Source organism: Schistosoma mansoni, chromosome W (assembly GCF_000237925.1).
Source record: "Schistosoma mansoni strain Puerto Rico chromosome W, complete genome".
Classification (NCBI taxonomy): Eukaryota; Metazoa; Platyhelminthes; class Trematoda; order Strigeidida; family Schistosomatidae; genus Schistosoma; species Schistosoma mansoni.
This window is the reverse complement of record NC_031502.1, coordinates 55732382-55753897: the sequence shown is the minus strand read 5'-3', so window position 1 is coordinate 55753897 and position 21516 is coordinate 55732382. Positions and strand designations below refer to the sequence as shown.

Sequence of the window (21516 nt, the reverse complement as noted above, 5' to 3'; positions counted from 1 at the left end):
GTAATATTGTGTTTTTTGTCCTTGGTGGGGGTATTTACAAAATATATAATTTATCTATAATTATTGGTCTGTTTATTCAGAATGGAATGGAATCTACTTTTGTCTTTCTAGTCCCTCAGATCAATTCTAACGGGTCTTCTTAGTGTGGTTTTTTGCGTCCAGTGAGGCACAAGCAAATACGTGCTCGTATTCAAGCGTGATCAGAGTCTAAATATGTATTCCAGTTGGAGCGACAATCTACTATCGAGCCTCTCTAACGATGACTGATGGCAATATGGTCTATTTGAGTCCATCGTTGGTTTGGTGCAGGTGGTCGCCATGTTAGACGATGTCTCTCCTTATGCTTAAAATTAGTGTTTGCTAAAAATAAACGATTGTCTGAGCATAGTTGCAACAGACGATCACCATTATCTGTTCGCTGAGCCGGAATACTAAAATACCCATCTAAATGTTTTAGGCAAGGAGGCCTGTTGGCCGATTTGACACAGGGTGCGTTCGTTGAAGGCTTCAATGTGTAGTTTGGAGCGAGGTTTTAGTAGACCCGGGCCAGTGTTTTGCGCACTAGAATCGTTGGCCATGGTGACACTTGATGGGGAAGTTGAAGGATGAAGTTAAGAGTTAAAAGTCGATGTAGGAGGAATAATAGGAGTAAAAGACGGAGATTAGTTATGAATATAAGTGATCTTGAGTGCTGTTAGGGGTATGAGGGCGGTTATCACTTCCAAGTTTCCCATACCGTTGAAGGGTTCTTCGTGACATATCTGAAAAGGAAATTAGATTAGAATTGGTCTTAGTGACCCAAGAGCGTGGCCGCAGTGCTGAAGGAACAACTGCTTGAGGTCGGTCACACACAACCTTTTTGTGGGAAATTTTTGTGTTAGCTCCGTACTTCAAAGGACCTTGCCGCCTGAGACGGATGTCCGTGGGATAAGGCGACGTATGCATTTTTAGAGTCGATCTTTTCTAACCGTACCCTACCTTTGTGGGAAGGCAGCATCACTGTTATGCTGGTTGTCTGAAGGAAACACCTTACTGCCGTCACACCTCTGTATAGTCGGCATTACGACTTCGCCATCGGACCTTGGGTTTGCTACGTTTGGTCCTACCGCCCTTCAACCGACCTGTCTTGCGTGGTGGGTCCTTGAGGAACGATTGTTCCAGCCAGTATAGTTCGATTGGTTCATCATGATTTTCAAGCACGACCATCACGTCAAAGTAGCAGCAACGATCGGAAGTCCATAAATAGATACTGGCGGTTACTGTTCACTTATTCTTCGTCCGGGTATAACAGGTTACGTATGTTTTGTGGTCAATTTTATTATCGACGTCGTTTTAATGAAGTTTCAATATGTTATGTTACATTATCATCAGTTTACAAGCTTCATTCACAAAAATCGCTCTTGCTCTGTCTATTACAACAGAAATGTGATTGTTTTTAAACTAATGACATTGCTTATTTATAAATTACCATTCACAATTCCCCACTTCACATTGATTGTTTTTTTTTAAAGATGCGTTATGCTGGAAATTTGTTTGATAAACACTTGAAGTTCTCCAATTTTTCATTTACCACTACCACTATCATCTTCCCTTTTGTATTTTAGGAGGACGTTGGAGTTGGTGGTTCACGTCCTACTGGTGATCAATTGTTATGGTTCTGTCTATCAGAAAGAACACGCTATTTAGGTTCTCCATTTGAATCGTCAGTTGCTGCTGCATCACCGCCTCAATCACATTTATGTTATATTATAGCGCCAAAATCTCCAGATTCTCGTATTCGTTGGTTAAGTGAACTAACATCGATGATATTAGAAGCTAGACGTTTATCTCAAGCATATCTTATGAATAATGTATCTTTTGGTTCTGGTGACCTTAATAGCGGATGTTCTACAACAACAACAACAACAACAGGTCAAATCAAATTACCTGGAGCAACACTTTATCCTAGTGGTGTGTTATTTGACACAGGTTTGTTGTTTACTTTAGATAGATATAACTTTGTCATTATTTCATCATAATACATTATCATTTTTCCAGTAGTAGTGGTTGTAGTAGTATGACGTTGGACACATACTTTTGAAATAACTTCATTAAATCGGAGATCGAAATAAGCAACCTATTGATCTATATAGTAAATATTCCTAACGATATCATTGGCTTTTTGGTTAGCGTTTTTTTTAGCGAGTTGGTTTTCTACGGGATGGGGTCGCTAACCCAATGCCCAACCCTCCTTCACGACTCCCTGGCTGGTGTCCGAGAGATGGTGCAACACAGTGGCTAGAGACGTTATCAGATATGGCTCAGAATCGAAGCCAGAGGCGATCCTGCTGTAACCTTCTTTTACTTTCTTCTTATGAAGAAAGTGGTTCTAACTTTCTTAACTGAAAGAGTCTTTTGGTTAAACACTTAAGTCCGCCTTATCTTTTCATCCCTTCTCTTCCTACTTTCATTATTTTGTGTGGCGCATATATATCTGGTGCCCTTTTGTACCATTATGTATGTGTTTAAATAAATAAATAAATAATAACTTTCAAAGGATTTGTAAGTAGTATATACTATTGGATCTGTAATTAAAAAAAGATTATCTCACTAGTAGTTATCTATGCAAGATATATTTGATATAAGTTATCAACTTGAATGTGTTCCAATTTAGTTCTGAATGGCATTGTTGTTTTTAGTGTTCACAAAAGTTATAAGTGGTGCACAATCGGTCATCTTTTTCTAAATCTTGAATTCTTAGTGTTCTTTCATACTGATGTGAACAGCGAAACAAGAAGCCTTAACAAACTACGGAAACTGTTTTTGGGGGCGTTATTTTATTTAATTCAAAGCTTGTAAAACTGTAACATTTACTTTAGTCCTCAGTCTATTCTACAGATCATAAGTTTTCATTTGATGTGTGATTTACTGCCATAGAGTTTTCTGTTCCAAAGCTGTTGTAATTTAGACCTTCTGTACTCTATTTTCTACTCTAATCCCTCAGCTTTGGACATAATTGTATTTTCCTAGTTATTGTACGTTGTGGTCAGGTTAGTGATGTATTTATTCAATTCGGGTACCATATCGGATTTTGGAATAAAGCGAGTAGGGTTCCAGTTGCCTTGTCTTCTCTCTCGCGTGTGCTCGCCAGCCAATCAGGGATAGAATAGTTTTCGTCTCTCTACCCCCACTTCGAACTCACGCATACTAGCCTCAAGGTTAAGACAGTCAGCCTATCGCGTCAAGGTCTTAATCTACATTAGATAAGTTATCCTCGGCACGAAAGTGGGTATACAGATCAAGGACGTAACACATACTTACTTTTCTATTCTTTTTTTTTTGGAATCTCATCCTTATTGTTACTAATGTTTTTCTTGTTTCAATTCGTTTTCGATTCGTCCTGCTAACTTTCTCTTGTCACACTAACTGTGTTACAACAACTAGGATCACTGTCTGTATTTGCTAGACATCTGTTTTGATATTCATTGGTTGAAGATAAAACTCCACTAAAGTTATCATCCTAAATAAACTAATTCACGAAACATAATCGATATTTTATATACTTTCCCTTTCAGGTTCTCTAGAACTGCCTAAATCAGGTCGATATAAAATTGTTAATCAAGATTCACTCAAGAATTCAACACGTTATCATGCTAATGTATCAGTAGATCAATTATCTTCTGGTATTGGCAATTTAACAATGAATCAATCAATGCTGCCTACATGTTCCACATCATCGTTACAACAATCAAGCACATTGTTACAATCCACAAATTCACATATTGTATGATGTAATTTTTTTTCTCCAAAGTCATAAGTCTTCCGTTTTCTTCTGTCTGTATAAATATATCTCCCAACCTCACCCCCCACTCTCTTTTTCTATATTCTGTGTCTCATTTATTATTCATTTATGTATGTTTTGTTGTCTTGTTGAAATGCTATGAATTACCTTTCGTAGTGATAAATGATTTATGCCACTGAATAACTACCTATACATTTCAATTCATATATTCACACGAAGAGAATGACAGAGTTAGTCATTAAACTTATGACATTTATCCTTCTTGATGTTAGCTTTCTTTTTTTTTTCTATAAAACCCTACTATATCACTAATACTCGTACTACTACTAGTAGTAGTACGAGTGAAATATCCCACAAAAACTATCCCCCTCCATTTTTTTTTCCCTCTATCAATAATATGTTTTGTGTGTATATGTTGTTATATACCATACAATGACTCAACAAATTAAAAGGTAACAGTTCGTTTAAAAGAAGAGGATAAAATTGTCGCCTATCTCTACGCATAAATACTCAACACTATTGTTCATATTTCTGTATATCAGTAACTGTGTTAACAATAGTAGTAGTTTTCTTCTTTTAAAAATTCATATATATATATTTGACAGTTACGAATATATATATATATATATATATATATATATATATATATATATATGTACCTCACAGTTGTCGTCTCCAAATTCATATGCATTTCAATTAGTATCAATATTCATGGTATGATTATAGCCATGGTATGATTATAGCAACTATTATAAATACTTTTTCTGTTCTGTTTTTTTTATTATTTCGTTGGATTCCTCTTTACATTTTTAATTTTCATCGCTTATTTTATCGTCATTGTTGTCTGGCTTGACTGGCTGGACTTATGAATATATCACCTTGTATATAAAACGATATTGTATGACTACCTCGTTGTTTGTTTGTGTGTATGTTGTTGTTATCATACAACTGGGTGATAAGATAGGATAGGTACTGTTATCTACATTTATAAATGTAAATTCTTTATTCTCTATTATTATCATGATCATCAGTTCTGTGGTAATTTTATTTGTTTTTTTTGGAAAGTTTCAATGAATATGTGATCGGTTATTATTCACCTTTAAATTTTTCATTTTTAGTTAGTTACCATATTATGATATGTTGCTTCTTTTTTTGGTGACTAGTTAGTAACAAGTCATTCTATTATTGTGGAATAACCCAATTATATAGGAGAAAACGAAGGTAGTTAATATCAGCGTTTGGAAAATTGATAATGATAATAATGTTGACAATTATTAGTAAACTGTGATTTTCCATCGGTAATATTCAATAGATTGTAAGCAATAAATTACTAGGTTAGCTTGATTTCATTTATGTATATATATACAAACCAAAATGTAAACATTTATTTCGTTACAATATTTCTTTATTAATTTTTATACTACTGATATAATTAATATAGTAGTAACCTATAGCATTACGGAAAAAAAGTATACTTGGGTTCTGTTCTGTTGATTTTCTTTGTAAAATTAACCAGTTTACCCATCATATTTACCTTTAATTCTCTTGAATTACTGTTTCCTTTTTAACATGTATGTGCTGATTAGTTTAAATGATGGACGATATCACCAAGTATGACATGATTTATGCATTTCAGTTTATTAGTTTCCTTTTTTCCGTTCAGTTTTCTATTCATCTTAATTAGTTCACAGTATCTTTTTATTTTCTTAAAAATATTGATTAGGTACCTATTTCTTCCATTACGTTTTCTTGTATTGAATTTTTCAGTGGTGGGATTATTTGTTTAAATTGACTTTGTTGTTCTTTTGATTTGTTTGTTTCGTTTCGTTTCTCTGCTTTCTTCTTCTGTTTTTTTCAGTTTATTGTAAACGATACATCAATTTTTCATAATAATAATAATCATAATAAAGTTTTTATTATAAATAAATTTTGTTTGTTTGTTCTTTGTTTTACTGATTAAATCGTTTTACAATTTTTTATTTCATGTCATGAAAATTTTTGTATCATTTCAGGGAGAGAAAAGAAAAAAAGGTATCCATGTATTTAATGCAAATTATTTAACTTGGAAACTATTTAAAATGAAACATTTAATTTGTTCATAGATCATAAATATGATAAATAAGAAGAATCAATATGTTAGATAATCAACACATTTGGATGATTGTTTATTATCTTAGTGTTGAATTCGTTAGCTTAGATATGCTCTGATAAGATTTATTTCGTTAGGTATTTATTTATTTATTTAAACACATAAATATTGGTGCAAAGGCGCACAGATACATACAAATCAAATGATATTTCTGTGAGGGCTGTGATACTGCCCTGGTGCCCAATTTGAAACAGTGGTTTTCTTAGGGGACCACACCCGAAGCCTTTGACCTAAATGTCTGATCCTCAAGGCAGTAGAGTATCGTGAGGAAATGCTGTCCTATGGTAGCCGTTGACGAACGATTGATTCGTACGCCATTTGTTCCCTCAGGATACTGGAGTCCATGTGCATCATTGGTTTGGAATCAGGGTTTTCCAACTACGTTAAGTGGATCCTCCATATGCACAAACCTGATTAAGGTCCTGGACATTCGGTTTTCGTCCCCTCAATTTTGAGGGCAACACCGCTTTGAGAAGGCTATGAGTAGGACTTCCCTGACATAGGCTATATACGCGTATCCATGTGAGTGCATTTGGAGAGGGAGAGCGGACTCTCAGCCGTTTCAGGGCATTTCGTTAGGTAGATTTTCAATGTCCTATTTTCTAGAATTATGGTAGGAATTTATATAATTACTGAACTTTAATTAACAGATACATCTCTCTTTTTCCAAATTGATTTCACTGGATTATACTCCTTGAATAACATCTTCAAGCCATAATCTTTCCGATTACTGCTTATACTCTTACTACTTCTATCACTATGGGATTTGAATCGACAACAACATCTCTGAGTCGATGTGGTATGGCTCCCAAATGCTCTGGTACAGCCGAGCGTGAGGAGAGTCCGCTCTCCCTCTCGAAATGCTCCCATATGGCCACGCGAATATATAGCCTCTGCCTTCTCGTGGCGGGGGGGGTTGTTCACGAAAGTGAGAGGACGAAAAGCGAATATCCGGCGATTTAACCGGGTTGGTGGACACGGAGGGTCCACCTAGGGGAGTTGGAAAACCCTGATTCCAAACCAATGGTGCACGTGGGCTCCAGGATCCTGATGGAACTAATGGCGTATGAACCAATCGTTGATCACCGGCTACCATGGAACTGCATCTCCTTACGATGCTCCACTTCCTTGTGTATCAGACGTTTAGGACAATGGCTCCGGGTATGGCCCACTAAGAAAACCACCTGCTTCTGTTTGGGCACCTGTGCAGTATCACAGCCCTCACACAAATCGAATGAGATTTGTGCGGCGCATATTTATCTAGTGCTTCCTTGTACCAATATTTATGTGTTTAAATAAAATAAATGATGTGGTAGGCAACTCAAACTGATGTACGAAGTTCTACGTTGTGACTGACTGAACAGATACATCTTGAATCATAATGTTGAGATATTTGCAAATTGTTATTGTTAAGAGAAACGAAGCTTTTTCTTAACCATAATAAAATTTGTGTCAGTGTCGTTTGTTGATATTCTGTTTAGAATAGTTTAGTCTATTGATTGCTACTTTCAGTCGGTGTGATTGTATAGATTGAAGGAAAATGTAAACTTTCGGTACTCCGAATAATAAGATTAGTTCTCTTTAAGCTTAAAATATGGGAATTCTAACTATTTATTCATTTTTTTTAAAGTAAGTGTCATTCACAAATCCTTTTATTTGATATGTATACAATGCGAAGATGTTCGTATTTACAATATAACATTTACTGTGCATGATAATATTCATTAAATACAAATTATTCATCAATCAGTTACTCTTTAGTTGCATGTAAGCTTTTCTTCGATTTCACTTTGATCCTTATATATTTCATTCATTGCAGACTACAGCTTTTTTTATATAAAATATAATATGTGACAAGAATCATGTAGCCCCCCGGGGCTACTGCTGGCCCCAAGCTCAGATAAAAGAGGAGGGTTGGGCATGGGTTTAGCGACCCCATCCCGTAGAAATCCAACTCGCTAAAAGAACGCTAACCAGAAATGTGAAAAGAATAAAACTGACTAGCAATAGATTAGGTTAGATAGATAGTATACTTGTATGCTGTAACTTTTTGATAACTTGGTAATAAAATCTTATTGCATCAATTGATCTTGCCAAGGTATTCTAAATTTTCAGTGTAGCACAAAGTTAAGTGAATTAGAGAATTCGGTAATGTAATTAGAGGTTATATGATATGCTTTAAATATGATTTCTGTTGTAATTAAATATGAAATTAATCAAATAGGACGAAACGCGCGTCTTTGATTCTACTTCTAGCCACTATCCATCTTTGCTTATATGGCTTGTGACTTCAAGCGATATCGAGGCAGGACACACATATGCCAACAGGAGACTGATCAATTTCAGTCCTAAATAACAATCAGAAGATACAAGTAAACAACACCAAGTGAATTTAATCATAGTAAGGTCTTTAAAAAGTGCCATCAATGATACGTCGAATAGTCATGAATACAGTGGTCTTGAGTACTGTTAGAGCTATGAGAGCAGTTATTACTTCCCGGTTTCCCACACCGTGGAAGGGTCACACATGACCGTTTTGTGGCTAGTTTTTGCGTTAGCTCCGTACTTGTTGGAGACTTGTCGGAGACGGATATCCGTGGGATAAGGCGAGGTGTGCATTTTTACGGTCGACCTTTCCTAACCCCACCTCTCCTTGTGAGAAGACAGCATCGCTGTCATGCTGGTTGTCTGAAGGAAACACCTTACTGCCGTCACACCTCTGTACAGTCAGCAGTACGACTTCGCCCTCGGAACTTGGGTTTGCTGCTTTTAGTCTTACTAATCTTCAACCGATCTGTCTGGCATGGTGGGACTTTGAGGAACGATTGTTCCAGCGAGTATAGCTCGATTGGTTCATCACGACGGGCAAGCCCGACCACCACTTCAAGTTAACTGCAACGGTTACAGCAAATACCATAATCCATGGCATTGGGCTAACAGTTTTTAAGGTTTAATTCTTCCAATTGAATTGTTAGATAGATCATTTGTTGCTTTTCATGGAAACAAAAATTGTAAATGATTTTTTCTTTAGTTAACAATACTACTACTACTAATAATAATGAATAATTTCTGCATTAATCGAGTTTAATTGTTCATATCCGGTAATAGTAAATTATAACTCCTCAACATAAATTTTTCCAATCATAACCAGTACGATTGATATGAGTGATTATAATGTTTTTCATGTTGATACTAAAAAAAATGTATTTAATTGGTAGTGAAAGATTTTCCTCTATTATATTCAATAATTTTCATAGTTGAAATCATGAACCAATTAAAGCTAGAACACAATGGAAAACCAGGAAGTACTGGACGGCTGTTTCATCTTCTTGTGGGACTCGTCAGCAGTGTGCATTCACGATCCCGCCTTGCGAGATTCGAACCTAGGACGTACCAGTCTCGCGCTAGAGCGCTCACCTTGTATTATTAATCAGTATTGGTTACATTCTTGTTAGTGCTGATCGAGTTTTTTATTCTATTTTTGAATTGGATTCTTAAAGACACTAATTTGTGAACTAGAGTGAATTGATATTGATGAAAAGGTTTGCCCCTTCGAAATTCATTGTAGTATTTAAAAAAAAACATCATAAGAATTTCCTAAACCGTGGGAAGTTTTCAAAAAACAGATAAGCACAATGTTTTTTTTCGATTGTCACAAATAATTCTGTTGACGTGTCCACTTTATAAGTTTGAACAGTTTGTATATGTCATTCGAAAGTAGCAGGATCACTAAAATAAATGTATATTATTACTAGCTGTATTCCATATTATGTTTTTGGTATAATATGGAGTTCTTAGCGCAAAGTATTTCAACAAGTTTCCGGTGTCTTATTTCTTGACCAATTCTGGAGATAAATATTGAGTGATCATCAATTAGATGTTAGCAGTTGAGGAATCGATATCTGAATAATGTATATTCTTCTCGATATATATTGCCAGCAACCGCAATGTCTCTGGTTGTGCTCTTTCCTGAATAGGTTATAGGGCTAATAGGCACAACGATGTATTAAAACAAAGAAAAAACTGATAACTTGTTGAAATATCTAGGTGGCAGGAACAGATAGCGCAGATTTTCAAACAGGCTAACTGCAATAATGTAGTCCTTGGACTTCATATTTCACTTAGACAAACAGTTGCCACACTGATGTTTTTTGTAAACCTTCTAGATAATGTCATTATCCTGACACCTCCTTGATAAGCGTTCATGTAACTCTATCTTCTTCATATCTGTTTAACTAAGGAGTTAAATTTTCGATAGATAGAGATTGGGTTGAACTCACAGTGAACTTTATGTTAACTCTCTTGATGAAATCTGGTTGATAACTTCTGTTGAGTCCGAAACTTGAATGAAACAACTGTACAATACAATTCTCCTACAGCTGATATAAATCCTTAAATAAATACTATTGTTTATCACTTTTAAATTACTACTTTTTGATCGTCACTTTGAATATCTCTGTCTCATAGGAAACCACCTGCGACTTGACTAGCTCAGTATTGATATAAATGTTTGTGTCACTAGCCGACACGTAATTGAATCCATAACGACGAAGCAAAATACATAACTCATCGTCAAATTCGGGATTTTGTATACAACCCAAAATCCTTTTTTGGTCTGTACTATATAGTAATAGCTGCTAAAAACAGGTTCGAAATCAGTGGTTCACATATTCAACTTCCGTAAATAAACAATTTGATACAACTGTCAATCATTGTCAATAATGATGTCTCACAGTTCCAATCTTTAATATCCAAGTTCCTAGAATTCAGTAAATCCATTAATCAATACACAATTACTGCTAAGTTTGTCACTAGCTAACCAAGCATATCTAGTTTTTTCTTTAAATCTGGTATAAATATAAATTCCTTTGTTTCATTAAATTACTTCTATTCTACTTTCATGCCTATATAATTTCTTAGTTAAAAATACTTAAGCCTGTTACCCCTCGTGGAGGAGCATAGACCGCCCACCATCATTCTCCATCCAATTTTGTCCTGGACAATCCTTTCTAGTTGTTAGTTAAAAATGATTGTTATTTAATGATCTTATCATTGTTTTCTTCAAACGTTTTATAAGTACAATCTCTTTTGTTTTTTTCTGTTGTTGTTTTAACATAAGAGTCTATTTTGTATAGTTTCTTTATCAAGTGGCATATTGTTTAAACTAGGCTAGTCTATCAATTTCAACACAATCAGACTAAATTAATACAACTACTACTACTACTAAATTAATACAATTAATACAACCACCACCTTACCTCAATATATATATAGTGCAAGCAGTGTCGAGCCACCTAGACTGGTGGCCGCATTGCAACTTGATCGATAGCATTCGATCAGCACTACGAAGGACTTGACATGCATGACATTGATCACCACCCAGTGATCAATCAATTGTGAATACAAGTTGAAACAATCATAAGATTTCTTATGATTGATTTGTTTTTAAAGTGTCATTCAGTTGAACACTTTATGGAATAATAAGTAGACTATTGTCTGAAGTATGAAATCTAGTGAAATTTCGAAAATCTATTGAATATTTACTAGAATTTTCTAGAATAAAACAATAGAATGAATTTTAATCAGAAGAGGTTTTATGGAGATTTCAGTATTTTCTTAGTTGAAATCATGAGTCAATGGTAGCTAAGCCAACATGGAAAACCTGGAACTACTGGACGGCCGCTTCGTCCTATTGTGGGACTCCTCAGCAGTGCGTATCCATGATCCCGCACTCGCGAGATTCGAACCGAGGACCTACCAGTCTCGCGTGCGAGCACTTAAGCGATAGACCACTGAGCTAGCTGGCATCCGATAGTGTTCATGTCTAACTTCAACCAATCCACGAAGTTGAGCAACCGTTTATTTATTGTTATCTTTGATAACTAAGTCATGATTAACATGATTGAACTCGAACCCAGGACTTACCAGCCTCGCGCCAGAGTACTTAGCCAGCATCTAACGTTGTTAATGTCTAACTTCAACCAATCCACGAAGTTGAGCAACCTATCACCAATTGTCTTCACTGAAGACAGAAAGTTATAAATTTGGAGAGATAAAAACTATCAGATGATAATAGGACTGAAAAATTTTCAACATTAATAACAATAACAAAACGCATTAAGTTAAGTTTCCATGGAAAAGGTAAAAATAAAAAAAAGTTTCTAACTTGATAAGCCTATTTAAACAAAAAACAAGAAAATTTATACTTATAAATAATAAATAATAAAACATTAACTGTAATCAGATTGAGAACAATTTGAAACAAAATAAACTTCAATCGATAATAGAATAATATTTAGGATAATTGGACTTATGACTGAAACTATATAAGAATGATTAAATACAGTGGCGAGCATATTTAGTTGATTTAAATGAAGTGCAGGTAACCACCGATTGCCCTGACGTGCAATGTTTTATGGCGTAAGAGTAGGTTGAAAGAATGCTAGGGGCGGTCAGACCAAAACGTTGCACATATCCATGAAGTCACTGACAATTGGACTAAGCCATGTTGGTAGGTGTAGACTACCTGGTTGGGATTCGCGAGATGATAGCAACCGATGGTTAGAGAAGTTGAATGACATGGCTCAAAATCGTTTTCAATGGCGAAGGTGACTCCTCAATGTGTGATCAAATGATGCAAATCGTTTTCTTCTAGGCAGAAATAAAAAAAAGTGGTTTCAATGTTTCTAGCCATTAAACCTGTTTACAAAGCATCAACGGATTGCCTTTTAACAGTCAGCATTTTTGTATCTTCTACAGAAATATCTTTAGTGTAGATTCGTTGGATTAAGTTGAATAGGTAATTTACTCATTCTTGCTTGTATTGTAGTGTACAATAATTGTGGAAGTTAAGGCAGTTACCAGTCAGTGATTTTTATTTTTACAGCATATCATAATTAACTATTAAATTTCATTAATATTAAATTGTAAAACAGATCTTGGTGTTGTGAATTGGATTGTGCGAATGTCTAGCGCTTTAACCGGGTTAGTGGTGGGTGCTGTGCACCCTAATTCTAAATCAATGGTGCACATGAGCTCCAGGATACTAAAGAAACAAATGGTGTATGAACCTATTGCTGGTCATTGGCTACCATGAGACCGAATTTCCTATCGTTACTCCACTACCTTGTGTATTAGATATCTATGTCAAAAACTCCCTGGTGTAGCCCCCTAAGAAAACCACGTGCTTCGGTTTGGGCACCCGGGCAGTATTCCAGACCTCACAAAAACCAATGATAACTGCTACTAGCCTCATTGTTATTGTGTAACACATATATGTATTTGGTGCCTTCTTGTACTAATGTTTATGGTTTCAAATAAATAGAATTAGATTGTTCATCGAAAATTCCATAAATATTGGAAAATGTTTTATAAGTACAAAAACTATGTCTTACCTACCTTTAGAATGTCCTTATTTTAAATATTAATTATGCATCAGACGAATAATTTGATCAGCATATTCCCAGTTCCCATGACAATTATCTATCCTACCTTATTTTTCAATGATTTATCAATGACATTGTGAATAAATCATGATAGAATAACCTGGGGGGGGGGCTGTTAGTTATTTTATTTATTGATTCATTGAGTCTTGTGATTTGCATTTGTCTGATTTGTAACTTGTAAAATTTGAGTATAAAATACTTTGGGTTATAATTAATCATTTCGTAGAACTTCAATTTCTATAATGATATAGTCTTGATCAGTATCAGTCAGTCAGTCAGGTACAACGTAAGAACAGGCACATTTATGCATCGGTCCAAGTTGTCATACCTCATTAGCACAATAAGATGAACACTAAATTCATAGGAGTAGTTTATTCAATGGTGGTAATATATAAAAGAAAGTTTGTATATTAGGATATCGTACAGGAAGAAAGACAGATATAAAGCTATTTTAATCTCAAGGTTTAGGGGATGACAGAGAGTGTATACATCTGCGACATTGTGATCGATTCTGAGTCATGTCACACAGAGTCTCCAACCATTGGTTACGATAGTCACGCGCACCCCAACCAAGTAGTCCGCATCTACCAACATGGCTCAGACTAGAAGTTAGTGACTTTGTGGACTGATGCGACGTTTTGGTTTCGCCATTCTTAACTTTCTCTCAACCATTCTTCAAACAGTACTTTGTATTGCGCGTCCGTGTAATCGGTGTTTAGGCATACGTAACACATGGCCCAACCATCTTAGTTGATGAAGATTCATGACCTCATCCAACTGATTTACCTATCATTCCCTAATACCCTGCGTCTAACCTCACTATTACTTACCCAGTGATCCCATTAGATGCGAGTAATGTTTCTATGACATCTGTGGTCAAGTACTAGTAACTTACGAGTATCTTCTACTCTTAATGGCTATAATTCGCAACTGTAAAGTAGACTAGTAGTTCCCTGAATAACAAATTAGTGAGAAGGATCACTCGGATTACGTTCCAGTATGAACACTAAGAATTAGGTCGGTAGTTTAAAGTAGATTTTTGAAATACATGTAGCGAGCGAATTACTCTTGTTAGAACAGAATCGCTACAAAGCTTCTTCATAGCAATAAAAACTGGTAACCGTTTCAATTTATCTAATCTTCTTATTCTACGATTAATTACTATCAGACTTTATTTATATACTTATGAAATATTCATCAATATAACCAACTCTGTTATCTATGGTTTCAACTTAGATCTTTACACGGGTTTCTATTATTCATTAATACTGATTAACAACTCCTTGATTTACGTTTATAAACATACGACTCGAGATATCATCTGATTATGGTACTTGCATTCGTGATCAGTCATGATCAAGATTAAGCGATTGTTTCATGGGTGGTAATCTGCGGATTCTATTCTTATCGAGACGGGTGATCTTATATACTTTAATCACTTTTCAGCAACTAACAGGATTCACGAAATTGAGCAACCATTCACCAATGTCATCAGTGAGTTGATATCTCCCAACAGACCTGGTTGAACTAACAAGAATCCCAAATCTATCTAACCATTACACATCTTGTGGAAGTGATCATTACAACTTGGTATTCCTTGATTACAAACTAACCGTATGTTCAACCCAAATAGAAAAACCATTCTCATTGCTTAGTGGTTGAGTACTAGTAAATATTATACAGTTGATAAGATAATTATTGAATATTCCATTCTTGTTTTTTTTCGCATATGAAATTAGATATTTTCTGAAATGAAATCTGTCTACAACTAACCAAATGTATATTTACATGACACTTTAATGAACAAGAACACAGGTGAGGACAACCAATATATTTCAGTATAGAATTACTTCATTTGCAAATCCTCCATTAAATGTCTCAAATTTCATGGTTCGTGTTATATCGTATAAGTGTGCGTGTCTTGTTTAGTATATGAACGTGCTAAGGCCGCCAATGAGAGCAGAGCGAATTATCGATCGGAGCAATGATACACAAAAGCCGTATGAGCAGTCTTGAATGCGTATCGGCCCTTCTATCTGCCTAGCCCAGTCAGTTAAGTCTGAAACACCAATAACAGCCTCGGCAATATGAATCATTATTCACAAACATACTGGGTTTATATAGAAACCAAACAGACCACATCGTACCAAAAAAAATAGAAAATAACATTTGTACAATAATTGGCCAAATGTGACTGTGAATAGGGGGAAAGTAATCGATAGACTGATGATAACTCAAGAATCGTATAATAATAGTTCAAAGGTCAAAATAAAGCTAATGATACAACAATTATACAATAGGAAATGTACATATTACATTGGTCCATAACTAGTCCTCAGAGTTACCATTCATAATTCACCAGGGGATATAACACCTCCCCTTTTTGGGAAATCCGGAGTTAATATCCGGATTTTAAATTTCTCTAGATATAACAGTTCGTACATTGCCATAACAATCAATTACTCTCCCCATTCTCTTCGATTCAATCTTTTTCCAACATTATACAGCCAGACATTCCATTTCTGATTGCTATTATATACTACTTATATCTATAAACATAAGTAGCATACACCACAAAACTACTTCTATCTTTTTTAGTATGAAATAAAACAGGACGAATATATTTTTACTGAGATTTATCTAATCAATCGTAGTTAAACACAGAGAAGAGAGGACATTTTTGAAACTCATAATTCACCGACCCAAGTATTGTTTGCATACACTCACACACACACACAAATCTAATCAAATAAACCCAATATCATAAATACACACAAAACAGATTGAGAAAGAGGGAGAAAAGGATAGGAAGATTATCAAATATCAGTTATGCATATAAAGACAACCATTCTTTCTATCTATAACTATCACTTAGTTCTCACTATATAGTATAATGTCTAAATGGTATTGTATCCTCATATTTTATTCATTAAGTAATCATACCATTTCATTTGAACTACTCTATGTAGATTCTTTACAAAATTAACCACCTTTATGTATAGTGAATACAACTACATTCAATCGACTAGACTTATGTCGAATCTTCTGTCAATAATAACATAAATATAAAAGTTGACGTGATGATATATTATAAAAGACGAACTTGTATAAGCATGTTATACAGATAGATGTATTGAACTACTAGAGTGAATAGGAAAATTCAACTTATAAACGTATGGAACTAGTTGTGTACATTTATTGTAATATGCACTGTTGAGGAATCCTACAATAAGAAGAAACGGCCGTTCAGGGATTCCAGGTTTTCCATTATGACCTAGCTTTAATTAATTCATGATCTCAACTATATATTAAAAAAATAATTACTAAAAATCTGCACAAAAAGCCCCCATTTATTGTAATGTTTATTTATTTGAACACATAAATATTAGTACAAAGGGACACTGAATACAGATGCGCTACATAAGTCACTTGATTTGTATGTAGGTTGTGGTACTCCCTATGTGCCCAGACCGGAGCAGGTGGTTTTCTTAGGGGCCATACGAGTAGCCTTCTATCTAAAGGTCCAATGTACAAGACAGCGTAGTCACATCAGGAGATGCAATCTCATTGTAGCCGATGATCGAAAACTTGTTCATACGTCATTTGTTTCCTTAGGACCCTGAAGCCCATGTGTCTGTAGAAATGTATGTTTTGATAGTTGATTATTTTATATTCCGTGAAGGTAGTTTACTTGAAAAATTATCACTTTGCTAAGATGTTCATGATTTATTTTGAGAGATAATTGAAAATCTTTTTTATATATATGATATTGGGTTTGTTTGATCGTGAGTGTATTCGAACAATACTTAAGTCAGTGAATTATTAATTCCAAATATGTCCTCACTTATGTCAGTCATATAGAACTAATGGATATCTGGGTTTACCAGACAGTTGTTTCATCCTGTCATGGGACTTCTCAATAGTGCTCATACATGATCTTGGCTGCGGCGATAGAACCTAGGATCTTTAGTGTGAAGAAGGTATTACCTGGAAATAATAGAAGATGGTAGTGCGATATCACGAAGTGATTGAAGTTAGACTTTCATAACATTTGATCTCAGCTTATTAGTTGGGTTTGGTCCTAGGTGACAGTGTCATGGTTGGGATGAAACAACTCCATATTGAAAACCTTAATTTTATTTAAACTGTGTTTTATCATCTAGCAACAGTATTTCTATCATATTAAGCTGAAGCTATCGAACTGCATTATATTACAGATTGATAGGGAAAATTTAACATCACATAGACCCTAGTGAATTAAAAAATTGACCATTGAGAATGATGAATTATCCATTTTTGTTTGTAATGCTTTGGGAATATTCTACCGTGATCTCAAAAAAAATCTATCGTCAAGATGGTACAAGTATTTATAAACAATTGTCTACGCAAAATACTCAACATTCATTGGCCGGATACTATCAGCAACAGCGTTTTATGGGAGAGGACAAACCAGCTTCCAGATGAAGAGGAAATTAGGAAAAGTCGTTGGAGTTGGTGTATAGGACATACATTAAGGAAATCATCAAACTGCATCACGAGACAATCCCTAACTTAAAATCCGGAAGGGAAGCAGAAAAGAGGAAGGCCGAAGAACACATTACGTCAGGAAATAGAAGCAGATATGAAAAGGATGAGTGTTAACTGGAAATGATTGGCCAGAACAGGGTTGGATTTAGAATGCTTGTGTGCGGCCTATGCTCCTTTACAAGGAGTAACAGGCGTAAGTAAGTAAGTAAGTAAGATCTCATAAAAAAGCAAACCATTCAGTTTAAACCAATTACTAAGATCTGTATCATCAAACCACTAAGTCGTAATTCATTTTATAACGCTTCACACCTACTGTATTCTTCAAATTATATGAAATGTTGACGAAAAAATCTGAAGTAATAATAAATGATCGTTGACTAGTACGAAAGTATAAGAAGATTTGTACTGTTGGTTGCTATGCCAAGTCCACATAGCTTATTATGGCTTCAGGGCAAGCCAATTTATTCATCTTTCTTGAATTACATTTTTACCTTGTTAATTATTCGCTTATTAATCTTAACTGTTTTTATATAATCATGTGTACGTGTTTTGCTTACCCTATTCATCACATGCCTGTAACTTATTTTTGCGTGACTATAAATATCAATTAACACTTGATTAGATTGAGTTTGCTCAAATATCCTCTCCACTATGTATCACTTTTTTTTGCTTCGCTTTCCGATCAACGTTTGAACGAAATATACATATTCAAAATATGTATATAGAGTATGTATATGAAGTAGTCGAACGCGTCGACAACGTCACTTATCTTGGAAGTCTGATCAGCCCTAATGGGTTGGTGCCAGACGAAATCTCACCACAGATTCAAAAATTTCGTTCGGCTTTTGCCAACTTTCGTTACCTATGTCGAAGACGAGATATCCGTCTATCAATTAAGAGACGAGTATACTGCGCAGCAGTTAGCTCTGTTCTACTTTACGGCTGTGAAACATGGTCATTAAGAGTAGAAGATACTCGTAAGTTACTAGTAATTTACCACAGATGTCTTAGAAATATTACTCGCACCAGAGCACTTAACCGATAGACCACTGAGCCAGCCGGCATCTAACGGTGTTAATGTCTAACTTCAACCAATCCACGAAGTTGAGCAACCATTCACAAATGTCCTCAGTGAGTTATATCACACTCTATTGTATCTACCATTTTGCGTGTATAAAGAGACAAATACATAAAGAGAAGCAATAGAGCAAATTAATTAACGGTAATGAGGTAAGTGTCTAAATGCTCCAATAAACTCAAGAATTAGAAAACTATAATCCTGGATTTCAAAACTCTTGATTAAATCGGTATTACGATTAACCTTAAAATGGACTTTTAATTTTGTAAGAATGGATCAGCAAACTTCATAATTAGTTAAGTGTTAACTATGAATCCTGAAGGGAAACGAAAAATAGGAAGACCAAAGAACACTCTGCTCCAAGAATTAGAAGCAGACAGCGAAGGAATGGATAGCAAGTGGAAAGGATTGTCCAGGACAGAATTCGATGGCGAATGATGGTGGGCGGCCTATCCTCCTATCCGGGGAGTAACAGGTGTAAGTAAGTAAAAAAAAGCGTAATACATAAATGGTTCACCCGTTAAGTGTATACTAAACAAATCGTTCAATCACGTTAACTATATTAAACGTAAGATTCATTGTATTGTATATACGAGATATTCGGTATGATAAATGAGGAAAATTGTGTTAATGATTATAATCTTTGATCTTAACCCTTCTCTACTTTATATCAGTTAGTTTGAAGAGATTTTAAAACTGAATAATGTGTGGTAGTACATGAAACGATAGTCTTTCAGTAGATATAATCTATTCTATACGTCTAATGATAGAGTTCTGACTAGGTTACAAAGTAGAGCGTTCCATCTGTTAACTGTTTGAGAAAAAGATTCTGTAATCAGTTGATGAGTAATTGATCTCTCAATTGTGATCGTCTTTAATAAATTCACCCTTGAAGGTAACAATAATGAGAGCATGTCAAATATGATGTTATTTAGTAATAATTTGAAGATTATGATTATTTCAGTTCATTTTCTTGAAGATGTTAAGAAGAATCGATGTATTTTTTTTATTTGAACACATAAATATTGGTACATAAGAACACTGAGTCATATGTGCCACACAAGTCACTTGATTTGTGTGTCCCAAACTGAAGTAGGTGGTTTTCTTAAGGGGCCACACCCCGAGCCTTTGACTTAAGGGTTTTATCTACAAGGTAGTGGATCAACGTCAGATGTAATCTCGTGGTAGCCAAAGACCAACAATAGGTTCATACGCCATTTGTTCCTTCAGGATCCTGTAGTCTATCTGCACTATTGGTTTAGAATCAGGATTTTCCAACTCCCCTAGGTGGACCCTCCGTGTTTACCAACCCGGTTAACTCACCGTACATTCGATTTTCATTCTCTCAATTTCGTAAAAATAACACCCCCAACATGAGAAAGCAGTGAGTAGGGCTTCCCTGGGAGTGGCTGTATACACGTGTCTATGTGAGAGTATTTGGAAAGGGAGAGTTGACTCTCCTCACCCTCAGCCGTGCCAGGGCATTTAGAGGCACAGTGTGCATATGTACTAAAACAGACTGATCAACTATAGACCTAAACATCAGTTTGAACATTCAAATAACTTTCATCTCTACTGAATTACATACAGTAAATCAATCATATTTTAATAAGAATGAAAATTTTTCCTATACCTTTTATTTACCATAGATTTTAAAAAAAAACTTTTAAGTGATAACAACAATGAAAATCATACTGTGTTGTTATTATTCTTATCATTTTCATCTGTGTTATTGTCATTCATTTGAAGATAAGTGGGAAAACTACTAGAAATATAAAAAGGACATAAATGAAAGTATAGTAACAGTAGGAACATATAAAACTATACCTATCACGTTCACTTAGTATTGTTTGTTTGTATCTTCCCATTGATGTTTAGAACTGCAACTGGTCGGTCTATTATTGGCATATGTGCAAACTGTGCGTATTGCCTCGATTTAGCCTAAATTCACAAGCATTATAAGCAAAGATGGATAGTGGCTAGCAGTGGAATGTAGGACACGCGTTTCGTCCTATTCGGGACTCATCAGCTGGATGTACTTGTATCGCAGAGTTGATGTTCATTCTGGGACTGAAACCCAGTATATTTCACTTTAAACGCCATCGTGTTATCCACTAAGCTACTGAGTCCTGATAGCCACCTCATTGTGCAATGGCGTGAAGTTTAAATTCACTTAGTATGGTTTGTTTGAATTTTCCCATTGATGTTTAGGACTGCAATTGGTCAGTCTGTAATAGGCATATGTGCATACTGTGCGTGTTGCCTCGACGAAACGGGCGCCCTGCATTCCACTGCTAGCCACTATCCATCTGTTCCTATCACGATTGAAATATATTATTCTAAAGAATAAGTAGTGAAATGAAAACTATTGAAATAGACAAAAACAAAAACAACTGATAAATAGATATTCATATGAAAAACAAAAATAATATAATTGGTTACAAAATATTACTTAAAGTTAGACTTATATACTACTAATTATCAACTTAATGATCTAAAAGTTAAGGATTCATGAAGAATGAAGTTTTTAGGTTTA

General features: G+C 35.1%; 1 protein-coding gene across 1 annotated transcript in view; it reads left to right on the top strand.

Annotated features, from left to right (window-relative positions):
- The window catches only part of Smp_162970 (putative kalirin), a gene marked incomplete at its 5' end in the record, with an annotated part of 48799 nt that extends 44963 nt beyond the window's left edge, over positions 1 to 3836 (top strand). The window contains 2 exons of the mRNA XM_018790224.1: positions 1605 to 1968; positions 3555 to 3836. Coding sequence (XP_018655589.1) covers positions 1605 to 1968; positions 3555 to 3769 — 579 coding nt within the window. The 3' untranslated portion in view covers positions 3770 to 3836. The remainder of the gene's footprint in view (positions 1 to 1604; positions 1969 to 3554) is intronic.
- Between the last annotated feature and the right edge of the window lie 17680 nt (positions 3837 to 21516).